The 18,968-nt window shown below is 44.7% G+C and overlaps 1 protein-coding gene across 1 annotated transcript in view; it reads right to left on the bottom strand.

Moving 5' to 3' along the window:
* ERN2 (endoplasmic reticulum to nucleus signaling 2) overlaps positions 1–18,968 on the bottom strand; it is a 35,757-nt gene that overhangs the window by 12,785 nt on the left and 4,004 nt on the right. The window contains exons 7-13 of the mRNA XM_007498764.3: positions 17,448–17,549; positions 16,969–17,239; positions 16,501–16,579; positions 16,258–16,408; positions 13,873–13,997; positions 13,521–13,688; positions 12,825–13,026 (exon numbers count right to left, since the gene is read on the bottom strand). Of these exons, the coding sequence (XP_007498826.2) occupies positions 12,825–13,026; positions 13,521–13,688; positions 13,873–13,997; positions 16,258–16,408; positions 16,501–16,579; positions 16,969–17,239; positions 17,448–17,549 (1,098 nt within the window). The remainder of the gene's footprint in view (positions 1–12,824; positions 13,027–13,520; positions 13,689–13,872; positions 13,998–16,257; positions 16,409–16,500; positions 16,580–16,968; positions 17,240–17,447; positions 17,550–18,968) is intronic.

Below are 18,968 nucleotides of genomic sequence, written 5' to 3'. Positions count from 1 at the left end.
GTGAAAGTTACTGCCTGGGGCTTCCGCTGCAGAGAGCTGGTCGAAACAACAGCAACCCTCAGGGCGGGCAAGACAGCCTCACGGGCTGGATCCTGCTATCCAAGTCTCAGTGAAAGTCCTTGCCCTCAGAGCTTGGGCTAGCTGCAGCCCATCCCCCCGCAGGCTGACGAAACAGCCTCACGGCCAGCGATTCTGAAGGCAACTTCCGGAAAGCGAGCCGGGGGAGAGTGTGGCCTCGTGGTCCGACCCTTCCATTCCAGTTCCAGTGAGGCATATTCAGTTTAACCCAGGGAAAGCTCATAGAACTATCTGCCCAGGACTGCCTCTGAACACCAGACAGAGGCAAGAAAAACTAATCCTCCACATTCAGAAATGGCAAACTCCACAGAACCACAGAAGCCCCAAAATACCAAGAAAAATAAGAAGAAAGGGGCAACTTTGGACACATTCTATGGAGCCAAAATACAAAATACAGAGCAGACAGAAGATAATATAAAAGAAAATGCTCCAAAACCTTCCAAAGGAAATGGAAACTCTCCACAAACCTATGAAGAATTTGAATCAGAAATGACCAAAAAGATGGAAGCCTTCTGGGAGGAAAAGTTGGAAATAATGCAAAACAAATTCACGCATCTACAAAACCAGTTTGACCAAACTGTAAAAGAAAACCAGGCTTTAAAGGCCAGAATCAGGCAGCTGGAAGACAACGATCGTGTAAAAGAGCAAGAATCAATAAAGCAAAGCCAAAATACCAAGAAATTAGAAGAGAACATAAAATATCTCACCGACAAGGTGATAGATCTGGAAAATAGGGGGAGAAGGGATAATTTAAGAATAATTGGACTCCCAGAAAAGCCAGAAATAAACACCAAACTGGACATGGTGATACAAGATATAATCAAAGAAAATTGCCCAGAGATTCTAGAACAAGGGGGCAATACAGCCACTGACAGAGCTCACAGAACACCTTCTACACTAAACCCCCAAAAGACAACTCCCAGGAATGTAATTGCCAAATTCCAAAGCTATCAAACAAAAGAAAAAATCCTACAGGAAGCCAGAAAAAGACAATTTAGATATAAAGGAATGCCAATCAGGGTCACCCAAGACCTTGCAAGTTCTACTCTGAATGATCGTAAGGCATGGAACATGATCTTCAGAAAGGCAAGAGAGCTGGGTCTCCAACCAAGAATCAGCTACCCAGCAAAACTGACTATATACTTCCAAGGGAAAGTATGGGCATTCAACAAAATAGAAGACTTCCAACTTTTTGCAAAGAAAAGACCAGAGCTCTGTGGAAAGTTTGATACCGAAAATCAAAGAGCAAGGAATACCTGAAAAGGTAAATATTAAGGAAAGGGGAAAATGTTATCTTCTTCTTTAACTCAAACTCTCTTCTATAAGGACTACATTTATATCAACCTATGTATACTAACATGTGGGGAAAATGTAATGTATAAATAGGGGGTAAAGAAAGACCAAATAGAATAATCATTCTCACACAAAGATTCACATGGGAAGGGGAGGGGAAGAAAACTCCTATAAGAAGGAGAGGAAGAGAGGGGGGGGGGGTTACTTAAACCTCAATCTCAGGGAAATCAGCTCTGAGAGGGAAAAACATCCAGATCCATTGGGATCCTGAATTCTATCTTACCCAACAAGGGTAAGGAGAAGGGGAAACCAAGGGGGGGAGGGGGAGAGGGAGAACAAAAAGGGAGGGAAAGAGAGGGGGGAGGGGGAGGGAACAAAAAGGGAGGGACTAAAAAGGGAAACATCAAGGGAGGGGACAAGGGGGACTGTTTCAAAGTAAATCACTGGACTAAAAGGTAGAGCCGAAGAAGAAAAGGTTAGAATTAGGGAAGGCAATCAAAATGCCAGGGAGTCCACAAATGACAATCATAACTTTGAACGTGAATGGGATGAACTCACCCATAAAACGTAGACGAATAGCAGAATGGATTAGAATCCAAAACCCTACCATATGTTGTCTTCAAGAAACACACATGAGGCGGGTTGACACCCACAAGGTCAAAATTAAAGGATGGAGTAAGACCTTCTGGGCTTCAACTGATAGAAAGAAGGCAGGAGTGGTAATCATGATATCTGATAAAGCCAATGCAAAAATAGACCTGATCAAAAGGGATAGGGAAGGTAATTATATTTTGTTAAAAGGGACTATAGACAATGAGGAAATATCATTAATCAATATGTATGCACCAAATAATATAGCACCCAAATTTCTAATGGAGAAACTAGGAGAATTTAAGGAAGAAATAGACAATAAAACCATACTAGTGGGAGACTTAAACCAACCATTATCAAATTTAGATAAATCAAATCAAAAAATAAATAAGAAAGAGGTAAAAGAAGTGAATGAAATCTTAGAAAAATTAGAATTAATAGACATATGGAGAAAAATAAATAGGGATAAAAAGGAATACACCTTCTTCTCAGCACCACATGGCACATTCACAAAAATTGACCATACATTAGGTCACAGAAACATAGCACACAAATGCAGAAAAGCAGAAATAATGAATGCAGCCTTCTCAGATCACAAGGCAATAAAAATAATGATTAGTAATGGTACATGGAAAACCAAATCTAAAACCAATTGGAAATTAAACAATATGATACTCCAAAACCGTTTAGTTAAAGAAGAAATCATAGAAACAATTAATAATTTCATCAAGGAAAATGACAATGGCGAAACATCCTTTCAAACCTTTTGGGATGCAGCCAAAGCGGTAATCAGAGGTAAATTCATATCCCTGAATGCTTATATTAACAAACAAGGGAGAGCAGAGATCAATCAATTGGAAATGCAAATGAAAAAACTGGAAAGCGATCAAATTAAAAACCCCCAGCAGAAAACCAAATTAGAAATCCTAAAAATTAAGGGAGAAATTAATAAAATCGAAAGTGATAGAACTATTGATTTAATAAATGAGACAAGAAGCTGGTACTTTGAAAAAACAAACAAAATAGACAAGGTACTGGTCAATCTAGTTAAAAAAAGGAAGGAAGAAAAGCAAATTCACAGCATTAAAGATGAAAAGGGGGACAGCACCTCCAATGAGGAGGAAATTAAGGCAATCATTAGAAATTACTTTGCCCAATTATATGGCAATAAATACACCAATTTAGGAGAAATGGATGAATATATACAAAAATACAAACTGCCTAGACTAACAGAAGAGGAAATAGAATTCCTAAATAATCCCATATCAGAAATTGAAATCCAACAAGCCATCAAAGAACTTCCTAAGAAAAAGTCCCCAGGGCCTGATGGATTCACCTGTGAATTCTATCAAACATTCAGAGAACAGTTAATCCCAATACTATACAAACTATTTGACATAATAAGCAAAGAGGGAGTTCTACCAAACTCCTTTTACGACACAAACATGGTACTGATTCCAAAACCAGGCAGGTCAAAAACAGAGAAAGAAAACTATAGGCCAATCTCCCTAATGAATATAGATGCAAAAATCTTAAATAGGATACTAGCAAAAAGACTCCAGCAAGTGATCAGAAGGATCATTCACCATGATCAAGTAGGATTCATACCAGGGATGCAGGGCTGGTTCAACATTAGGAAAACCGTCCACATAATTGACCACATCAACAAGCAAACTAGCAAGAATCACATGATTATTTCAATAGATGCAGAAAAAGCCTTTGATAAAATACAACACCCATTCCTATTAAAAACACTAGAAAGCATAGGAATAGAAGGGTCATTCCTAAAAATAATAAACAGTATATATCTAAAACCAACAGCTAATATCATCTGCAATGGGGATAAACTAGATGCATTCCCAATAAGATCAGGAGTGAAACAAGGATGCCCATTATCACCTCTACTATTTGACATTGTACTAGAAACACTAGCAGTAGCAATTAGAGAAGATAAAGGAATTGAAGGCATCAAAATAGGCAAGGAGGAGACCAAGTTATCACTCTTTGCAGATGACATGATGGTCTACTTAAAGAATCCTAGAGATTCAACCAAAAAGCTAATTGAAATAATCAACAACTTTAGCAAAGTTGCAGGATACAAAATAAACCCACATAAATCATCAGCTTTTCTATATATCTCCAACACAGCTCAGCAGCAAGAACTAGAAAGAGAAATCCCATTCAAAATCACCTTAGACAAAATAAAATACCTAGGAATCTACCTCCCAAGACAAACACAGGAACTATATGAACACAACTACAAAACACTCGCCACACAACTAAAACTAGACTTGAACAAATGGAAAAACATTAACTGCTCATGGATAGGACGAGCCAATATAATAAAAATGACCATCCTACCCAAACTTATTTATCTATTTAGTGCCATACCCATTGAACTACCAAAATACTTCTTCACTGATTTAGAAAAAACCATAACAAAGTTCATTTGGAAGAACAAAAGATCAAGGATATCCAGGGAAATAATGAAAAAAAACACATATGATGGGGGCCTTGCAGTCCCTGACCTAAAACTATATTACAAAGCAGCAGTCATCAAAACAATTTGGTACTGGCTAAGAAACAGAAAGGAAGATCAGTGGAATAGACTGGGGGAAAGCGACCTCAGCAAGACAGTATACGATAAACCCAAAGATCCCAGCTTTTGGGACAAAAATCCACTATTCGATAAAAACTGCTGGGAAAATTGGAAGACAGTGTGGGAGAGACTAGGAATAGATCAACACCTCACACCCTACACCAAGATAAATTCAAAATGGGTGAGTGACTTAAACATAAAGAAGGAAACCATAAGTAAATTGGGTAAACACAGAATAGTATACATGTCAGACCTTTGGGAGGGGAAAGGCTTTAAAACCAAGCAAGATATAGAAAGAATCACAAAATGTAAAATAAATAATTTTGACTACATCAAACTAAAAAGCTTTTGTACAAACAAAACCAATATAACTAAAATCAGAAGGGAAACAACAAATTGGGAAAAAATCTTCATAGAAACCTCTGACAAAGGTTTAATTACTCATATTTATAAAGAACTAAATCAATTGTACAAAAAATCAAGCCATTCTCCAATTGATAAATGGGCAAGGGAAATGGATAGGCAGTTCTCAGATAAAGAAATCAAAACTATTAACAAGCACATGAAGAAGTGTTCTACATCTCTTATAATCAGAGAGATGCAAATAAAAACAACTCTGAGGTATCACCTCACACCTAGCAGATTGGCTAACATAACAGCAAAGGAAAGTAATGAATGCTGGAGGGGATGTGGCAAAATAGGGACATTAATTCATTGCTGGTGGAGCTGTGAACTGATCCAACCATTCTGGAGGGCAATTTGGAACTATGCCCAAAGGGTGCTAAAAGAATATCTACCCTTTGACCCAGCCATAGCACTGCTGGGTCTGTACCCCAAAGAGATAATGGACACAAAGACTTGTACAAAAATATTCATAGCTGCGCTCTTTGTTGTGGCCCAAAACTGGAAAATGAGGGGATGCCCATCAATTGGGGAATGGCTGAACAAACTGTGGTATATGTTGGTGATGGAGTACTATTGTGCTAAAAGGAATAATAACGTGGAGAAGTTCCATGGAGACTGGAACAACCTCCAGGAAGTGATGCAGAGCGAGAGGAGCAGAACCAGGAGAACATTGTACACAGAGACAAACACACTGTGGTATCATCGAACGTAATGGACTTCTCCATTGGTGGTGGTGTAATGTCCCTGAACAACTTGCAGGGACCCAGGAGAAAAAAACACCATTCATAAGCAAAGGATAAACTATGGGAGTGGAAACACCGAGAAAAAGCAACTGCCTGAATACAGAGGTTGAGGGGACATGACAGAGGATAGACTCTAAATGAACACTCTAATGCAAATACTATCAACAAAGCAATGGGTTCAAATCAAGAAAACATCTAATGCCCAGTGGACTTACGCGTCGGCTATGGGGGGTGGGGGGGGGGGAGGAAAAGAAAATGTTCTATGTCTTTAACGAATAATGCTTGGAAATGATCAAATAAAATATATTAAAAAAAAAAAAAAGAACCAATGACTGACTTCTCAGAGGGGCATGATGAGCCAAGAGGTTTAGGCTGCTGGAGTGGAGCAATTTGCCACCCTGGTTATACTCTATTGTCACTAAATTAATTAATTAACAAGTTAGTTAATTATTCTGCTCCCACCATTCAAACTTTTCTATAAGGAAGGAAAGTAAGAGATCCCTAGAGTTTTATTGAAGAGTACAGAGATGGGGAATTAATAGCAGTATAAAACATTAATAGTAGATTCTATATTAAATCTTAGAGAGATAATTGGATGTTATAGGAAATCATGGCAGAGGTTCAAGAAACCCAGAAGTTCTTATAATAAGAGAACGGCACATTTTGGCCTTTTCAAAGCTAGAACTAGCAATTTTGGTGCCTGGGGCGAGCAGTACAAATTGGACCCCTACTTCAATTTTGGTAATTCATGTTATAAAAAGAATATGAGAAATAATTAAGACAAATTAGATGAGTGGGAAGGGTAATTGGTTACTAAGGTGACTCACAGATAGGTGTTATTAACAAATGTCCTGGTAGCTATGGTAATAATGTCCTATTTTTAACTAATCATTTTTGCTAACTCTATCTAAATTCAGTTATTTCCAGCTGCTTTAAGAAATGTATATATGTGAAAAAAATGCATGTGTATTAAATTTTGCTTCTGCCACATTTTAGAGTCCTGGACAGAGTCCCAATTGTCCTGACCCACTTCTAGCCCAGAATATAAGATCATTCAGTCCAATCCCCTCACTTTGTACATGAAGAAACTGAGGCCCTTAGAGAATGTGACTTGCCCAAGGTCACATAGTGACTGAGGTGGCATTTGAATCCAATTCCTCTGAATCCAAATACAGTACCTTTCCACTGCATCACAAACAGGTGATAAAGTAATGGCATTTCTTTTTGTTGTTGTTGAGTTTTGGCGGTGTCCAGCTTTATGACCTCATTTAGAATTTTCTTGGTAAAGATACTGGAACGTTTGCCATGTCTTTCCCCAGCTCATTTTACAGATTGGAAACTGAAGCAAACAAAGTTAAGTGACTTGCCACAGTCACACAGCTAATAAGTGTCTGAGGCTGGATTTGAACTCCTAAAGATGAGTCTTCCTGATTCTATTCACCAGATGCCACAATGTTGTTTCTACCACTATGGAAAGATAGGTTAAAGACTTCTTGGGAAGAATCTCATGATTTAATGATGGACTGGTTCAGATGAAGTTTTCCTTGCAATTTTCTTGAAGTCTTTAAGAAAACTGAAGTTGTCTGAGAATAATACCCTAACCATTAAAAAGAGATGGGTGTCAGAAGAGGAAAAGTAAAATCCTAGAAGGTAGAAGAAATAGACGTCTTGGCTCTCTGCTTAGATGAAGATATCAAGGAGAAATTAAAGTACCTAGAAGCAAGTCTTTGTGAGAAAGAGGATTATGTCTGGGATTATCAAATTCATATATTTTGTACTTAAAAATAATAATATTGGGGGCAGCTAGATGGCCCAGTGATAGAGAGCCAGGCCAGGAGTCAGGAGGACCTGGATGCAAATGTGGCTATAGGTACTTTCTAGCTGTGTGACCCTGAGCAAGTCCCTTAAACCCCATTTGCCTTAGCCCTTGCCCTTCTGTCTTACTAAGACAGAAAAGGAGAGTTTAAAATAACAATAATGATGACAACCAGCTTCCAAGGCCGTACTTTAAGGCTTATAAAGCACTTTGCAGATAGTATCTCATTTTATCCTTGTACCAACCCTAGGAGGTAGGTGCTATTATTATCTCCATTCTACAGGTGAGGAAACTGAGGCAGATAGAGGTGAAGTGACTTGCCCTGGTCACACAGCTAGTAAGTATCTGAGGCTGGATTTAAACTCAGAAAGATGAGTCTTCCAGACTCCAGGCCTGGTCTGCCACATAGTAGGTGCTTAAGAAATGTTTGTTGATTAGGACTCTTTATGGACTGCTGGAATGTATTCTATTGGATTACCAAGAAAGACGTATCATATAATTGCAGGAAAAGAGAGAGAGAGAGAGATGCTAAAATTAAGAATTATTTGGCCTCAGCTAGGCCTCCCCATTAATCTTTATTTCCAAAGCAGATAGTATTATTAGATTTTGTAGGGTTATTGAGAGTTAGATTTTATTTTATTTTTAAATCCTTACTTTCCGTTTTAAGAAAAGGCAGAAGAGCAGTAAGGGCTAGCTAGGTAAGAGGCGTTAAACAACTTGCCCAGGGACCACACAACTAAGAAGCGTCTGAGGCATTATGGTAGAAGAAATAGAAATGAGTTTATGTAAAGCTAGAGTTGGCTTGCAGAGGCTAGCAGGAGCGCATGCTGGGAACTCTAGAGAAGGATTGCCCTGGGACAGGAAGGAGAGGCTTTGGAGGAGCACCGGACCAACTGTGCCCTTCCTGTGAGACAGGAAGGAGCTGATGATCTCTGCTGAGCCTGTTTTACCCCGACTGTTGGTGAGAGAAGGGAAACCTTTTCATTTCCTTTGGGAGTACCTTTTCTCACAAAGAACAGCGTTATCTGGAGTCTTTTGTTGGGGTGAGGGCTCAGCTGTTCCTTTAGGCTCAGTCCAGCTGGAGTGAACTCAGACACCTGGATTTCATCCTTGCCTATCTTGGAAACCTATCCACATCTGTCTAAACCAACCAGGGAGGATGTGTAGCGTCAGGACGAATAGAGAGGGTTTGGGGAATATTAGCAGGGAGTGATAGAGAGCATCAAGATAAGAAGGCTTCTAGAGATTAGGGCATCCTTGTTCCTAAATCCTCTCTCCCTCCCTCCCTTTTGTTTTAATAATAAACCTGTTAGTTTTACATCAACAACTGTTTGGAAGACTGGTTTGCCCCCACTGCCTTACTTCACTGAAAGGGAACTGGGGTATTCCTGGGTGGTTTTCAATCCACACACCTCAGTGTACTCCAGCATTTCAATGGTCAGATTGGAACCCAGGTCCTCCTGAGTCCAGGCCTGGTACTCTCTCCCCCAAGCCACCTAACTGCCCCTGAAGGTTAAAATTTTAAACCAAACTTGATGCATATCCTATTCTCAGCATTGTCATAGGATTATTCATATTGAACCCAGCCAAAAATCATTTGGCTGATAGTATAGGGTGAAGAAAAATGGTATTTGGAGAGAAGTTTAAGTCACAAATAATCTTTTTCAGCACCGGACAGTCTGACATCTAGTACTCTGGTGTGAGGAATTCAACTTTTCCCCCCAAGGATTGCTCAATGGCTGATTGAGCAATGGAGGCTCCCTCCAGCTCAAGAGCCCACTTTAGTAGGAACATCAATGTCTTAGAAATCAGCAGATGCTTGACTTATTATTTGTTTGATCTCCTAGATTTAAAAATATAATAGAGATGGAGGGGAGGAAGGAAAATAAAGTGAGCATTGTAACCAAAAAATTAAATTAAAAAAATATATAATAGAAAACATAGAAGCAATGCTGATCAAATTTAAAAGTGTAGCATACCAGGCATGTTAGCATCTTGGAAGTATGATTGATGTATTGATATTGTATCCTATATATTCATTTACTGGACACATGGTCAGATCACTTAATGTTCATTAGATGGAAAGGGACAGTCCAAGGGACTAGCCAAAGGACTAGCAAATTCCTGGGCTGGGTGTTGACAACCACAGTGTCCAGGCTCGGACTACATTCATTTATAAAATGCGGGTTGGATTAATCTCCTCTTTGATTCCATCATTGTCAATTCTACCAATGTAAAAACCTCCCACTTGACATTCCTAAGGTCCCCAAATAAAGGCTGAGGAACATGTGTGAGCCTCCTCCTCTCCTCTCCTCTCCTCTCCTCTCCTCTCCTCTCCTCTCCTCTCCTCTCCTCTCCCTCTCCCCTCCTCCCCTCCCCTCCCCTCCTCTCCTCTCCTCTCCTCTCCTCTCCTCTCCTCTCTTCTCCTCTCCTCTCCTCTCCTCTCCTCTACTCTCCTCTCCTCTCCTCTCCCTCTCCCCTCCTCCCCTCTCTTCTCCTCTCCTCTCCTCTCCTCTCCTCTCCTCTCCTCTCCTCTCCTCTCCTCTCCTCTCCTCTCCTCTCCTCTCTTCTCCCTCTCCCCTCCTCCCCTCCCCTCCTCTCCTCTCCTCTCCTCTCCTCTCCTCTCCTCTCCTCTCCTCTCCTCTCCTCTCCTCTCCTCTCCCTCTCCCCTCCCCTCCTCCCCTCCTCCACTCCTCCCCTCCTCTCCTCTCTCTCTCCTCTCCTCTCCTCTCCTCTCCTCTCCTCTCCTCTCCTCTCCTCTCCTCTCCTCTCCTCTCCTCTCCTCTCCTCTCCTCTCCTCTCCTCTCCTCTCCTCTCCCACCTCTTGCTCTCACAGCACTTGCTCTTGCTCTTGCACCTCTTAATCTTGCTATGGCCTATAATGGCCTCTTCCTGTCTGACTGAATGATGCAGCACAGCTGCCCTGAACATCTCCCATTAATCTCTTGGCCACCTGGTTCATGGGGGATGTCCTGGAGTTCTCAGCTCCACACATGTGCTCTTGTTTCTCATACTTATAATTTCTCCACTTGCTTTCTCTTTCTAGAGAAGTAATGATGGAGCTCGCTCATCCTCAGGTGTTTTAACTTGTGGTCTCTGAGTCTTTATTCCTGCGTCTCTTCCTCCGACTGCCTTATCTATCTCACATCCATATTCCTCTAGCCTCCATTCTCCTTCTCAAGTCACCACCCACAGATAAATTATATAGGAACCGCAGGAGGATCCTATAAAAAGTGGATTGCTCGTGTTCAAATCTGGCTTTAAACATTTTTTTCCTAGCCATGGGACTCTGGATGAATCCCTTCACCCCCATTGTCTAGCTCTTACTGCTTTTCTGCCTAGGATTGATTCTGAGAAAGGGAAAAAAAAGGTGGCTCACTCGCTTTGGAGAACTGCTTATTCAGTTTTTCAAGCTCACTTCTACTGCAGTGGACACAGATAACTTTGCTCATTTAGCTGGAGAAATTTAGCAAACCTCTATATGGGTCTTTCAGAGGTCAAACATTTGGGACACAAGGTAAGATGGTCAAACCATCTTCTAAGAGGAAGGGCTCATGTTTGTGGCCAGAGGCAGCTGTGAACACAGCAGATAACAGGCTAGATCTGGAAGACCCAAGTTCAAATGTGACCTCCAACATTTCCCAGCTATGCGCCCCCAGACAAGTCGCTTAACCAGTCTGCCTCAGTTTCCTCATCTGTAAAATGGGGATAATAATAGCATCTACCTCACAAAGTGGTTGTGTGAGGATCTAATGAGACAATTATATATCCTGGTGCCTGGCAGATAGTAGGTACTATATAAACATTAGCTATTATATTTTTTTTTTAAGAACAAATTTTCACATGTTTTCCAAAGTTATATGATTCATGTTGTCTCCCTCACTTCTCCTGTCCCCCCTCCTGGAAATGACAAGCAATTCAGTATGGGTTGTATATGTATTATCACACAAAACATGTAGGAGAGTCATATACCCAAATAGTCCAGTGATAAATCCTATATTATAATCTGCCTTTATACTTCAACAGTTCTTTCTCTGTTGGTGGATTTACTATTATTATTATTATGATTATTTTTGGATAAAGTTAAAACTAGGAGAGCACAGAGGCATCAGGGTACAGTGTGCAAAAGCAGCATGGTGGAAGCAGAACAGTGATGGATATGGAGTCAAAGAATTTGCCTTTCCAGGCCTCAGCTTACTCCGGGGTAAATTGAGGAGGCAGAGCCAGAGAGCCTATCAGTCCCCCCCAAACCCCCACCCCCACCCCCGTCTCTCTCAATGAAGCCATCACTGGCTCAGGAAAGCCTTCGGGAGCATCCCGTGACAGACTGTCGCCCTGAGCGCTGTTTTACTTATGAAAATAAAGTCATTCCCCGAAAGTGGCCGGAGAGAGGGAAAGAAGTCCCTGAGATGCACGGACGTTACTGGAAGATTCGTTCAGGCTAAGCAGTCAGGGGGCGGTCCCATAGAGAAGAACCTTCCGATGAAGGGCGGAAGGCTCCGAGAAAAGCTCGAGAAAAGCGAGAAGAATCTCGAAGCAGTACTCGGGGCTGTTCTGCTTGATTGTTTTGTTGTTCTGAAGCCGCTTAAAAGTATTACTTGTCTTAAATGGGTTCCAGTTAGATTTTAAAATAAAGTGTTCTACTTGCTACATGAGGCGTGACGGGCTGATGTTGCGGGTTGCTGAGACAGAGCCCATCCTGGACATCAGGCAGCACCGCCCCCTGGTGGTAGTGTGCGCCACTGCGTAGTCCCGCCGGGGAAACCGTGAAATGGAAGCGTTCAAGAGAAAACCAGCATAGCAATGCCCGCTCTGCCCGCTTTTTTCTTCCTGTTCCTCTGTACCTCTCACTTTGTCCTGCCTTCTTCCTAGGGGGAGCTGGGCGAGGCAGTGGGGAGAGGGTTGTTTGAATCCAGGCTCAGCCACTCGCTGACTGTGTGACCCTGGGTTGTCACTTAACCTCTGTCTGCCTCAGTTTCGTCATCTCTAAAATAGGGAGTATAATAGCACCTGCATTCTAGGGTTGTGAGGTTCCTGGGTAAGTCACGTAACCTCTGCCTGCTTCAATTTCTTCATTTGTAAAATGAGGATTATCATAGCACCTACAGTCAAGGGTCGGATGAGATATTATCTGTTAAAAAGCATTTGTCTAGGCACTTAATAAATGCTTATTTCCTTTCTCTGCTTGTCTCACTGTATTACCCTCCTCTCTTTCTCCCATTTCCCAGGTGCACCTGCTCTCTGCCCCTCCCCCCCACCCACCGGAGGGCACCTCTGCTAATGAGGGCTTGGGACTAACCTTCGGTGTCTCCAGGCTCGAGGGCGCTCTGAGTGGGGTGGATCCTCCTGGTGGGGTCTGAGGGACCCCCAGGGGAGGGAGAGCTGGTGGTGTATCTCCAGGAGCCCCCTTGGTTGCTCCAGGATGGCCCCAGGGGGAGAGGGTCCCGGGCAGGACAGGGGTTTGCAATCTCCAATGGACCAGGACGCTTCTCTTGCCTCCGCTGTTGAGAGAGAGATCAAGGGCTTAGACACAGGGGCCGGGGGCTACTCTAACCCTGCCAAGGCCCGGATGGGCCTTCCTGGGTTGCATGAACCATTCCAACCCCCCCACCCCCCCTTGGAGAGAACTGGGAAGCTCCGGGGCTTGGGGCAGGTTCTGGAGGAAGGGATGCTAAGGGAGCTTCGGGATAAAGACAGCGCCAGAGCTGGGGCTGGGGGAGGGGACCGAGGAGGGGCTAGAGTCAGGGGTCCGGAAGGGTAGGGCACCAGGCGAAGCTACTAGTCTTGTGGAAAGGGATTATGGGGCAGAGTTGGGCATCTGCAGGAACCGGTCTAGGGGTAGAATCCTGCGCTGGGGGAGGGACCTTTGGAGTAAAGAGGACTGGGGATCTTGAGGGTAGGGAGAATCATGGAGTAGAGCCTGGGGTCCTCCTGGATGGAGGAGTTGGGGGCAGAACTTGGGGCTCCCAGGCTGGAGGAGGGATCAGGCACTCACCTGACGTAGCAGGAAGATGATCCAGCCCCCGAGCAGGAGGGTGGTGAGACCGACCACCACCATGTCTCCAGTCCCAGACCCTGGGTACAGATCTTGGGGTTCCTTCTCAGGCTGGGGCCCTGGCAGCCTTTCTGGACCCCGTGTTACCTCCTGGCTCAGGCTAAGCAGCTGGAGGGGCAGAGAAGCCCCTACCTTCAGTGTCCATCTTCCCTCCACTCAGGGCCAGTGTTGTCTCTGTCAGTCTGTCACTGAGCTCCCAGGGCACGGGAATGACTCCAGAGACCCCTGAGCCTTCTCCTCCCCTTCTCTCCCCCCACCCTCCCCTTCCCTCTCTTGCCCTCCTAAAACTGACCTCTTGGAAGAGGGTGCGGGGTGGGGCGCCCTCTGGGGGGCTGATCTTAGCCACAGTCCTGGACCCCAAAGTGGGGAAGACCCTCAGCATGGTGGTGTGGAGGAGGGGAGGAAGTTCATGGTGGCCTGCGTGAGGGGGAGCAACGGAGGTTGGAAACGTCATCCAGGGTCATGAACTGTCTTTAATAAAGCCAAATGACCCTCTGGGTCTGGGAGGCACACACCTGAGTAGGTGGGGGTTTGTTTTGGGGTTTTAAATTCAGACTGGCTTAATGGCCTGATATGGCACCAAAAGAGCCCTTGGACCTTTAAATTAAGCTTAAAGGACAGGGCTGGCGAGGTGGCGAGGTGGGTAGGTAGAGAGCCTGGGTTCAGATCTGGTCTTGAGACTCTTCCCAGCTGTGTGACCCTGGGCAAGTCACTTAACTCCCATCACCTAGCCCTTACCACTCTTCTGCCTTGGACCAATACACACAGTATTGATTCTAAGAGGGAAGGTAAGGGTTTAAAAAAAAATAGCTTAAAGTACAGAACAAGTTGTTAGTCTTATAATAATAATAATAATAACGATGATGATGATGATAGCATTTATGTAGAACTTTAAGATCTGCAAAACACTAGCCATGTTACCTTATTTGATAGTCATAAGAACCCTGTGAGCTAGGAGCTATTATAATACCCATATTTACGGTACTAAGCAGAAAGCTGAGATTGAGAGGGCAAGTGACTTTCCCAGGGTCACATAGCTAGAAAATGTGTGAGGCAGGATTTGAACTCCAAGTCCTGGGCTTTGTCCATTGCCTCATTTGGTCATACATTCAGAGTTGGGAGGAACCTCAGAGGACATCAAGTTCAATCCTCTCATTTTACAGGTGAGGAAACTGAAGTACAGAGAAATGGAGGAATTTCCCCAAAGTCACATAGGTAGTAAGTGGCAGAACTGTGATCTGAACCCAGTATAATTCCAGATTTCCCTGGGCCTGGTTCTGGTCCACCTGGGTTATTAGGCTCGGTGCAAGGTACCACGTCTCAAAGAGGGCATAAATAAATAAAGGTAAGTGGAATGGTGAAGAAACAAGATGCTTTTGCATCGATGACCTAGAGGAACACTGGATTTGGAGCCAGGGAAGGCATGGGTTCACACACTGCCTCTGTGTTAGGCCTCAGTTTCCTCCTCTGTAAAAATGGGACAGGAAGCACCTTGTGGCCATCTCAACATCATGATGCCTCTGTTCTTATCATTATCCCATTCATTCTCTCCTGCCAAGTGTTGGACTCCCAGTGCCACCCCCTGACTGACCACCTCCCCCTCCCTTTCCCAGAACCCTTTCATGGACGATCATCCTTGATTGGAATGTGAGCTGCCTGCAGACAGGTGCTGTCTTGTTTGTCTGAATTTGCAGCTTTAGTGCTTCGTGCAGTTGCCTGGCACCTAGTGAAAACCTACCTCACTATTATGAGGGTCAAATGAGAATGGACATATAAAATGCTTGGCAGGGCAAGCAAGGTGGCTCAGTGGATTGAGAGTCTCCTCCTGGAGATGGGAGGTCCTGGGTTCAAATCTGGCCTTAGACATTCCTAGCTGAGTGATCCCAGGCAAGCCGATTGACCCCCATTGCCAAGCCTTACCCCTCTTCTGCCTCGGAATCAACATTTAACACTGATTCTAAGATAGAAGGTGTTTGGCAAAACTGGATCAATTCTTTTTTTTTTTTTTAGTCATATCTGACTCTTCATGACTTCCTTTGAGGGACTTCATGGCAAAGATACTGGAATGGTTTGCCATTTTCAGCTCATTTTACAGATGAAGAAACTGAGGCAAACTCACATCTAAGGCTGGATTTGAACTCTGGGAAGAGTCTTCCTTACTGGAGGCTCCCCTCTCTCTCCACGTTGCCACCTAGCAAAAATTGAAGGGCTGCTAGATTAGAAAAGCCTGACAGAGAGATCTTTTCACACATTTGAGCAGTACCCTTTGCAGGGAAGCAAGATTAGACTGGTTTCTCTGGATCTCAAGTGGAAGAACTGGGGGTGATTGGGAGACAGATCGCAGCGATTTTACAGATTTAGATTTAGATTAGTAAATAACAGATTTACAGATTTAGAGCTGGACGAGATGTTGGAGCCTGTCTAGTCCAATAGAAAAAAACCAGAAGCTAAACCCAGAGCTCATTTGGTTAGTCAGTCAATGAGCAGTTGTGCCAGTGCAGTAGAAAGACAGTGCCTGTCCTCAAGGAGCTTCCATTCTAATTGGGGAAGCCACTGAAAAGGAAGTCCTCCTCCTCCAGGCAGGAGTGGAAGGATTTAAGGATGGAGAAAGCTTGAATAAGAAAAAACAAAACAAAACCCTGGAATGATTCCAGCCATTCCCCAAGCCCTCCCTTACCAATGAGGAGCCATGAGCTGTGGAGAGCAGTTATGCTGCCAGGAGGATATCTGACGGCTGTGCTGGGGGTGACCTCACGCTCTCCCGAGTCACTTAAAGTCACCTCCTCCGTGGTGGGTCCGTCCACTGGGGCCAGGGTCACTCCTCGGGGCTGGAGGAGGAGGAGAAAGGCCATGCAGGGGGCTTCTGCCTGGCCATCTGCCCACTCTCCCCACCCTGGAATGTAAGGGTTCCCCTTCTCACCACCAGTGCCACACCAGCGTGGACCAGCGCACTGGAGGCATAGAAACTGGCCGCATGCTTCCCCACGTACAGTGTCAGCCTAGGGGAGGACAAGAGGGAAAAGGGGGCTAGGAGACAACAGGGGGTGCCCTGTTCCCTTTAGGGGAGGCTGCCTGGAGGAGCAAGGGGATCAGGTTAGGGGGAGAGCAGATGAGAAGGGAGAAGGCCAGGAGGAAGGGAGGGCAGGTCACTGGCTCCTGCTGGGGCCCCTCCATCCTTCTCCCAGGGAGGCTGTGCAATGAGCGCTCTGGCAATTTCTAGTAGGGGTAGAGGGGATGACTGGCTTTTGTTGTTCTCCAGATGGTATGATTTGGGCTGTGGGGGCAGCTCAGCTTCTCTCTCTGTTTCCCCTCCCTCTTGCAGGCAGTGGCTCCCTCCAAGGCCAGCCCAGCTGTGCTCACTCCCCCCACCCCCCCACCAGGTACCTACAGCAACTGGGTGTCAGGTGTAGAGAAGTCTCTGCTCGCCATGCTGGGTGGCTGGGTCCAGTGCCTCAGGCGGATATGACTGGAGCGAAGGGTGAGGAAGCGCAGGGTGTCTAGGGCCATGGTGAGGTGGGGAAGCCGGTGGAGACTGTCTTGGTGCCAGGCGTAAATACCTGCCACGGGTGAGCCATAGTCTCGAGTCCACAGAACGGCTCCGCTCGGCTTGTCCACGGTCACCACCAGACCCTCCCCACTGCACGTGAAATGGCCCACCTCTGCAGAAAGAGATCCTTGGGCTTCAGACCCCATGTTGGCTCCTTCCCCCTTTGCCCTGGAGCTGGCCCACTGGGTGATGCCCAAGAGGCTGAGCCTTTCTCCCCTTTGGGCCACAGCCCACAGGAGCCTAGCTTAGGCCAGGGAGCAGGACTCAGGCCTGGGAGTCACGGAAAAGAGGGTGCTGGGCCTGTGGCAGGCTTGACTTACGGTAGCCAGGCAAGTGGTCAAGGAGGGGTGCGGAATAGCCTCTGTAGGTGGTGTTCCAGCGAAGAGCCTGGGACCTGGGGTCATACATGGTGACCGTATACTCTAGAAAGCGGGGAGTGGAGTCATCCTCTTTCCCATGGTCCCTAGGAGCCTTTCTCTCCAGGGATCTCCCACCCCACTGCTGAAGGAGCCCATGGAGCTGGAGGGAAAGGCAGAAGTCATCTCTCTCATCTCCAGGAAACAGAAGCCTAGAAAGCATGAGTCTTTTGTCCAAGGTCACCCAGTAGGAAATGCCAGGGTTGGGATTTGAACCCAGGTCTTCCCATTGGGCTGCAGAAGCTCTCTAGAGGGGGAACAACTTTTTTTTTTCTTCCTGGCTCTTTCATTATGGTGAGTGTCCCTCAAGGCTCTGTCCAACATCAACAACTAGTTTTTGGACATCTTAAATGAGACGTTCTGAAGGCATCTCGAATTCAGTATGTCTGAAACAGAACTTTTAATGGAGCTTCTCTTCTAGCCCCAACCCTTTCCTCTTCCCAGCTCCCCTATTTCCTCTCAGGCCCTCTCAGTGTCACCCTCAACTCCTCTTTCCAGCTGAGCCCACGCATCCAGTCCAATTGTTGCTACCTTCACCACATCTCATACAGAATGTCCCTAAAATCTGAGTGTAGTTTTAAGCTCTTTCGATATAAGACTTTTGGGACACCCTGCATGTGTCCCCTTTTCTCAATTCACATAGCCACAACCCTTGTTTATATCCTCAGCTTTGTCTTAGACTATTAAAACAGACTTCTTTAAAAATCGTTATTTGTTTGCTTTTTGTATAACCCAGACTGAATTGTTTGTCAGCTTCGAGAGAGGGGAGAGAAGAAGTGAGGGAGACAATATGGATCATATAACTTCAATAAACTTATGTGGAAATTTATTATTAAAATAAAAAAGTTTAAAAATTATTTTTTATTTTTAAAATCCTTGCCTTCTATTTTAGAATTTATATTAAGTATTGGTTCTAAGGCAGAAGAGTGGTAAAGGCTAGGCAACTGGAGTTCAGAGATTTGCCCAGGACCATACAGCTAGGAAGTGTCTGAGGTCATATTTGAACCCAGGACTTCCAGTCTTCAGGCTTGGCTCTCTCTTCACACTGAGCCACGTGGATGTCCCCCTCTGTCATTATTTTCCGTGTATTCTGCATATAACTTGTATATATCAGGTTATTTTCTTGCTATCTCCACCATTAGAATGTGACTTCTTGAGGGCAGTACTTTTTATTTATTTTTTTTAAACTTCCTCTGTAGCCTCAGCACTTAGCACAGTGCCTGGCACATAGTAAGTGAGTGAAAATAAATGTTCTCATTGTGGATGAATGCTCCTATCTAGGTAGGAGGCACATGCAAATAAATGAGCCTTTCCCAGGGGCACCCATTGCTAGATCCATTCTTTAGCGGGCTGGTGATATTGCTGCTGTATCGCGATGTGGGACAAAGGCTCCCTGGGTCTGCTCTCTGGACATAAAGTTAACGT

The sequence above is a fragment of the Monodelphis domestica genome, chromosome 7 (genome assembly GCF_027887165.1).
Source record: "Monodelphis domestica isolate mMonDom1 chromosome 7, mMonDom1.pri, whole genome shotgun sequence".
NCBI classification, from domain to species: Eukaryota; Metazoa; Chordata; class Mammalia; order Didelphimorphia; family Didelphidae; genus Monodelphis; species Monodelphis domestica.
The sequence above is the reverse complement of the archived record's forward strand: the minus strand, read 5'-3'. Positions and strand labels throughout refer to the sequence as shown.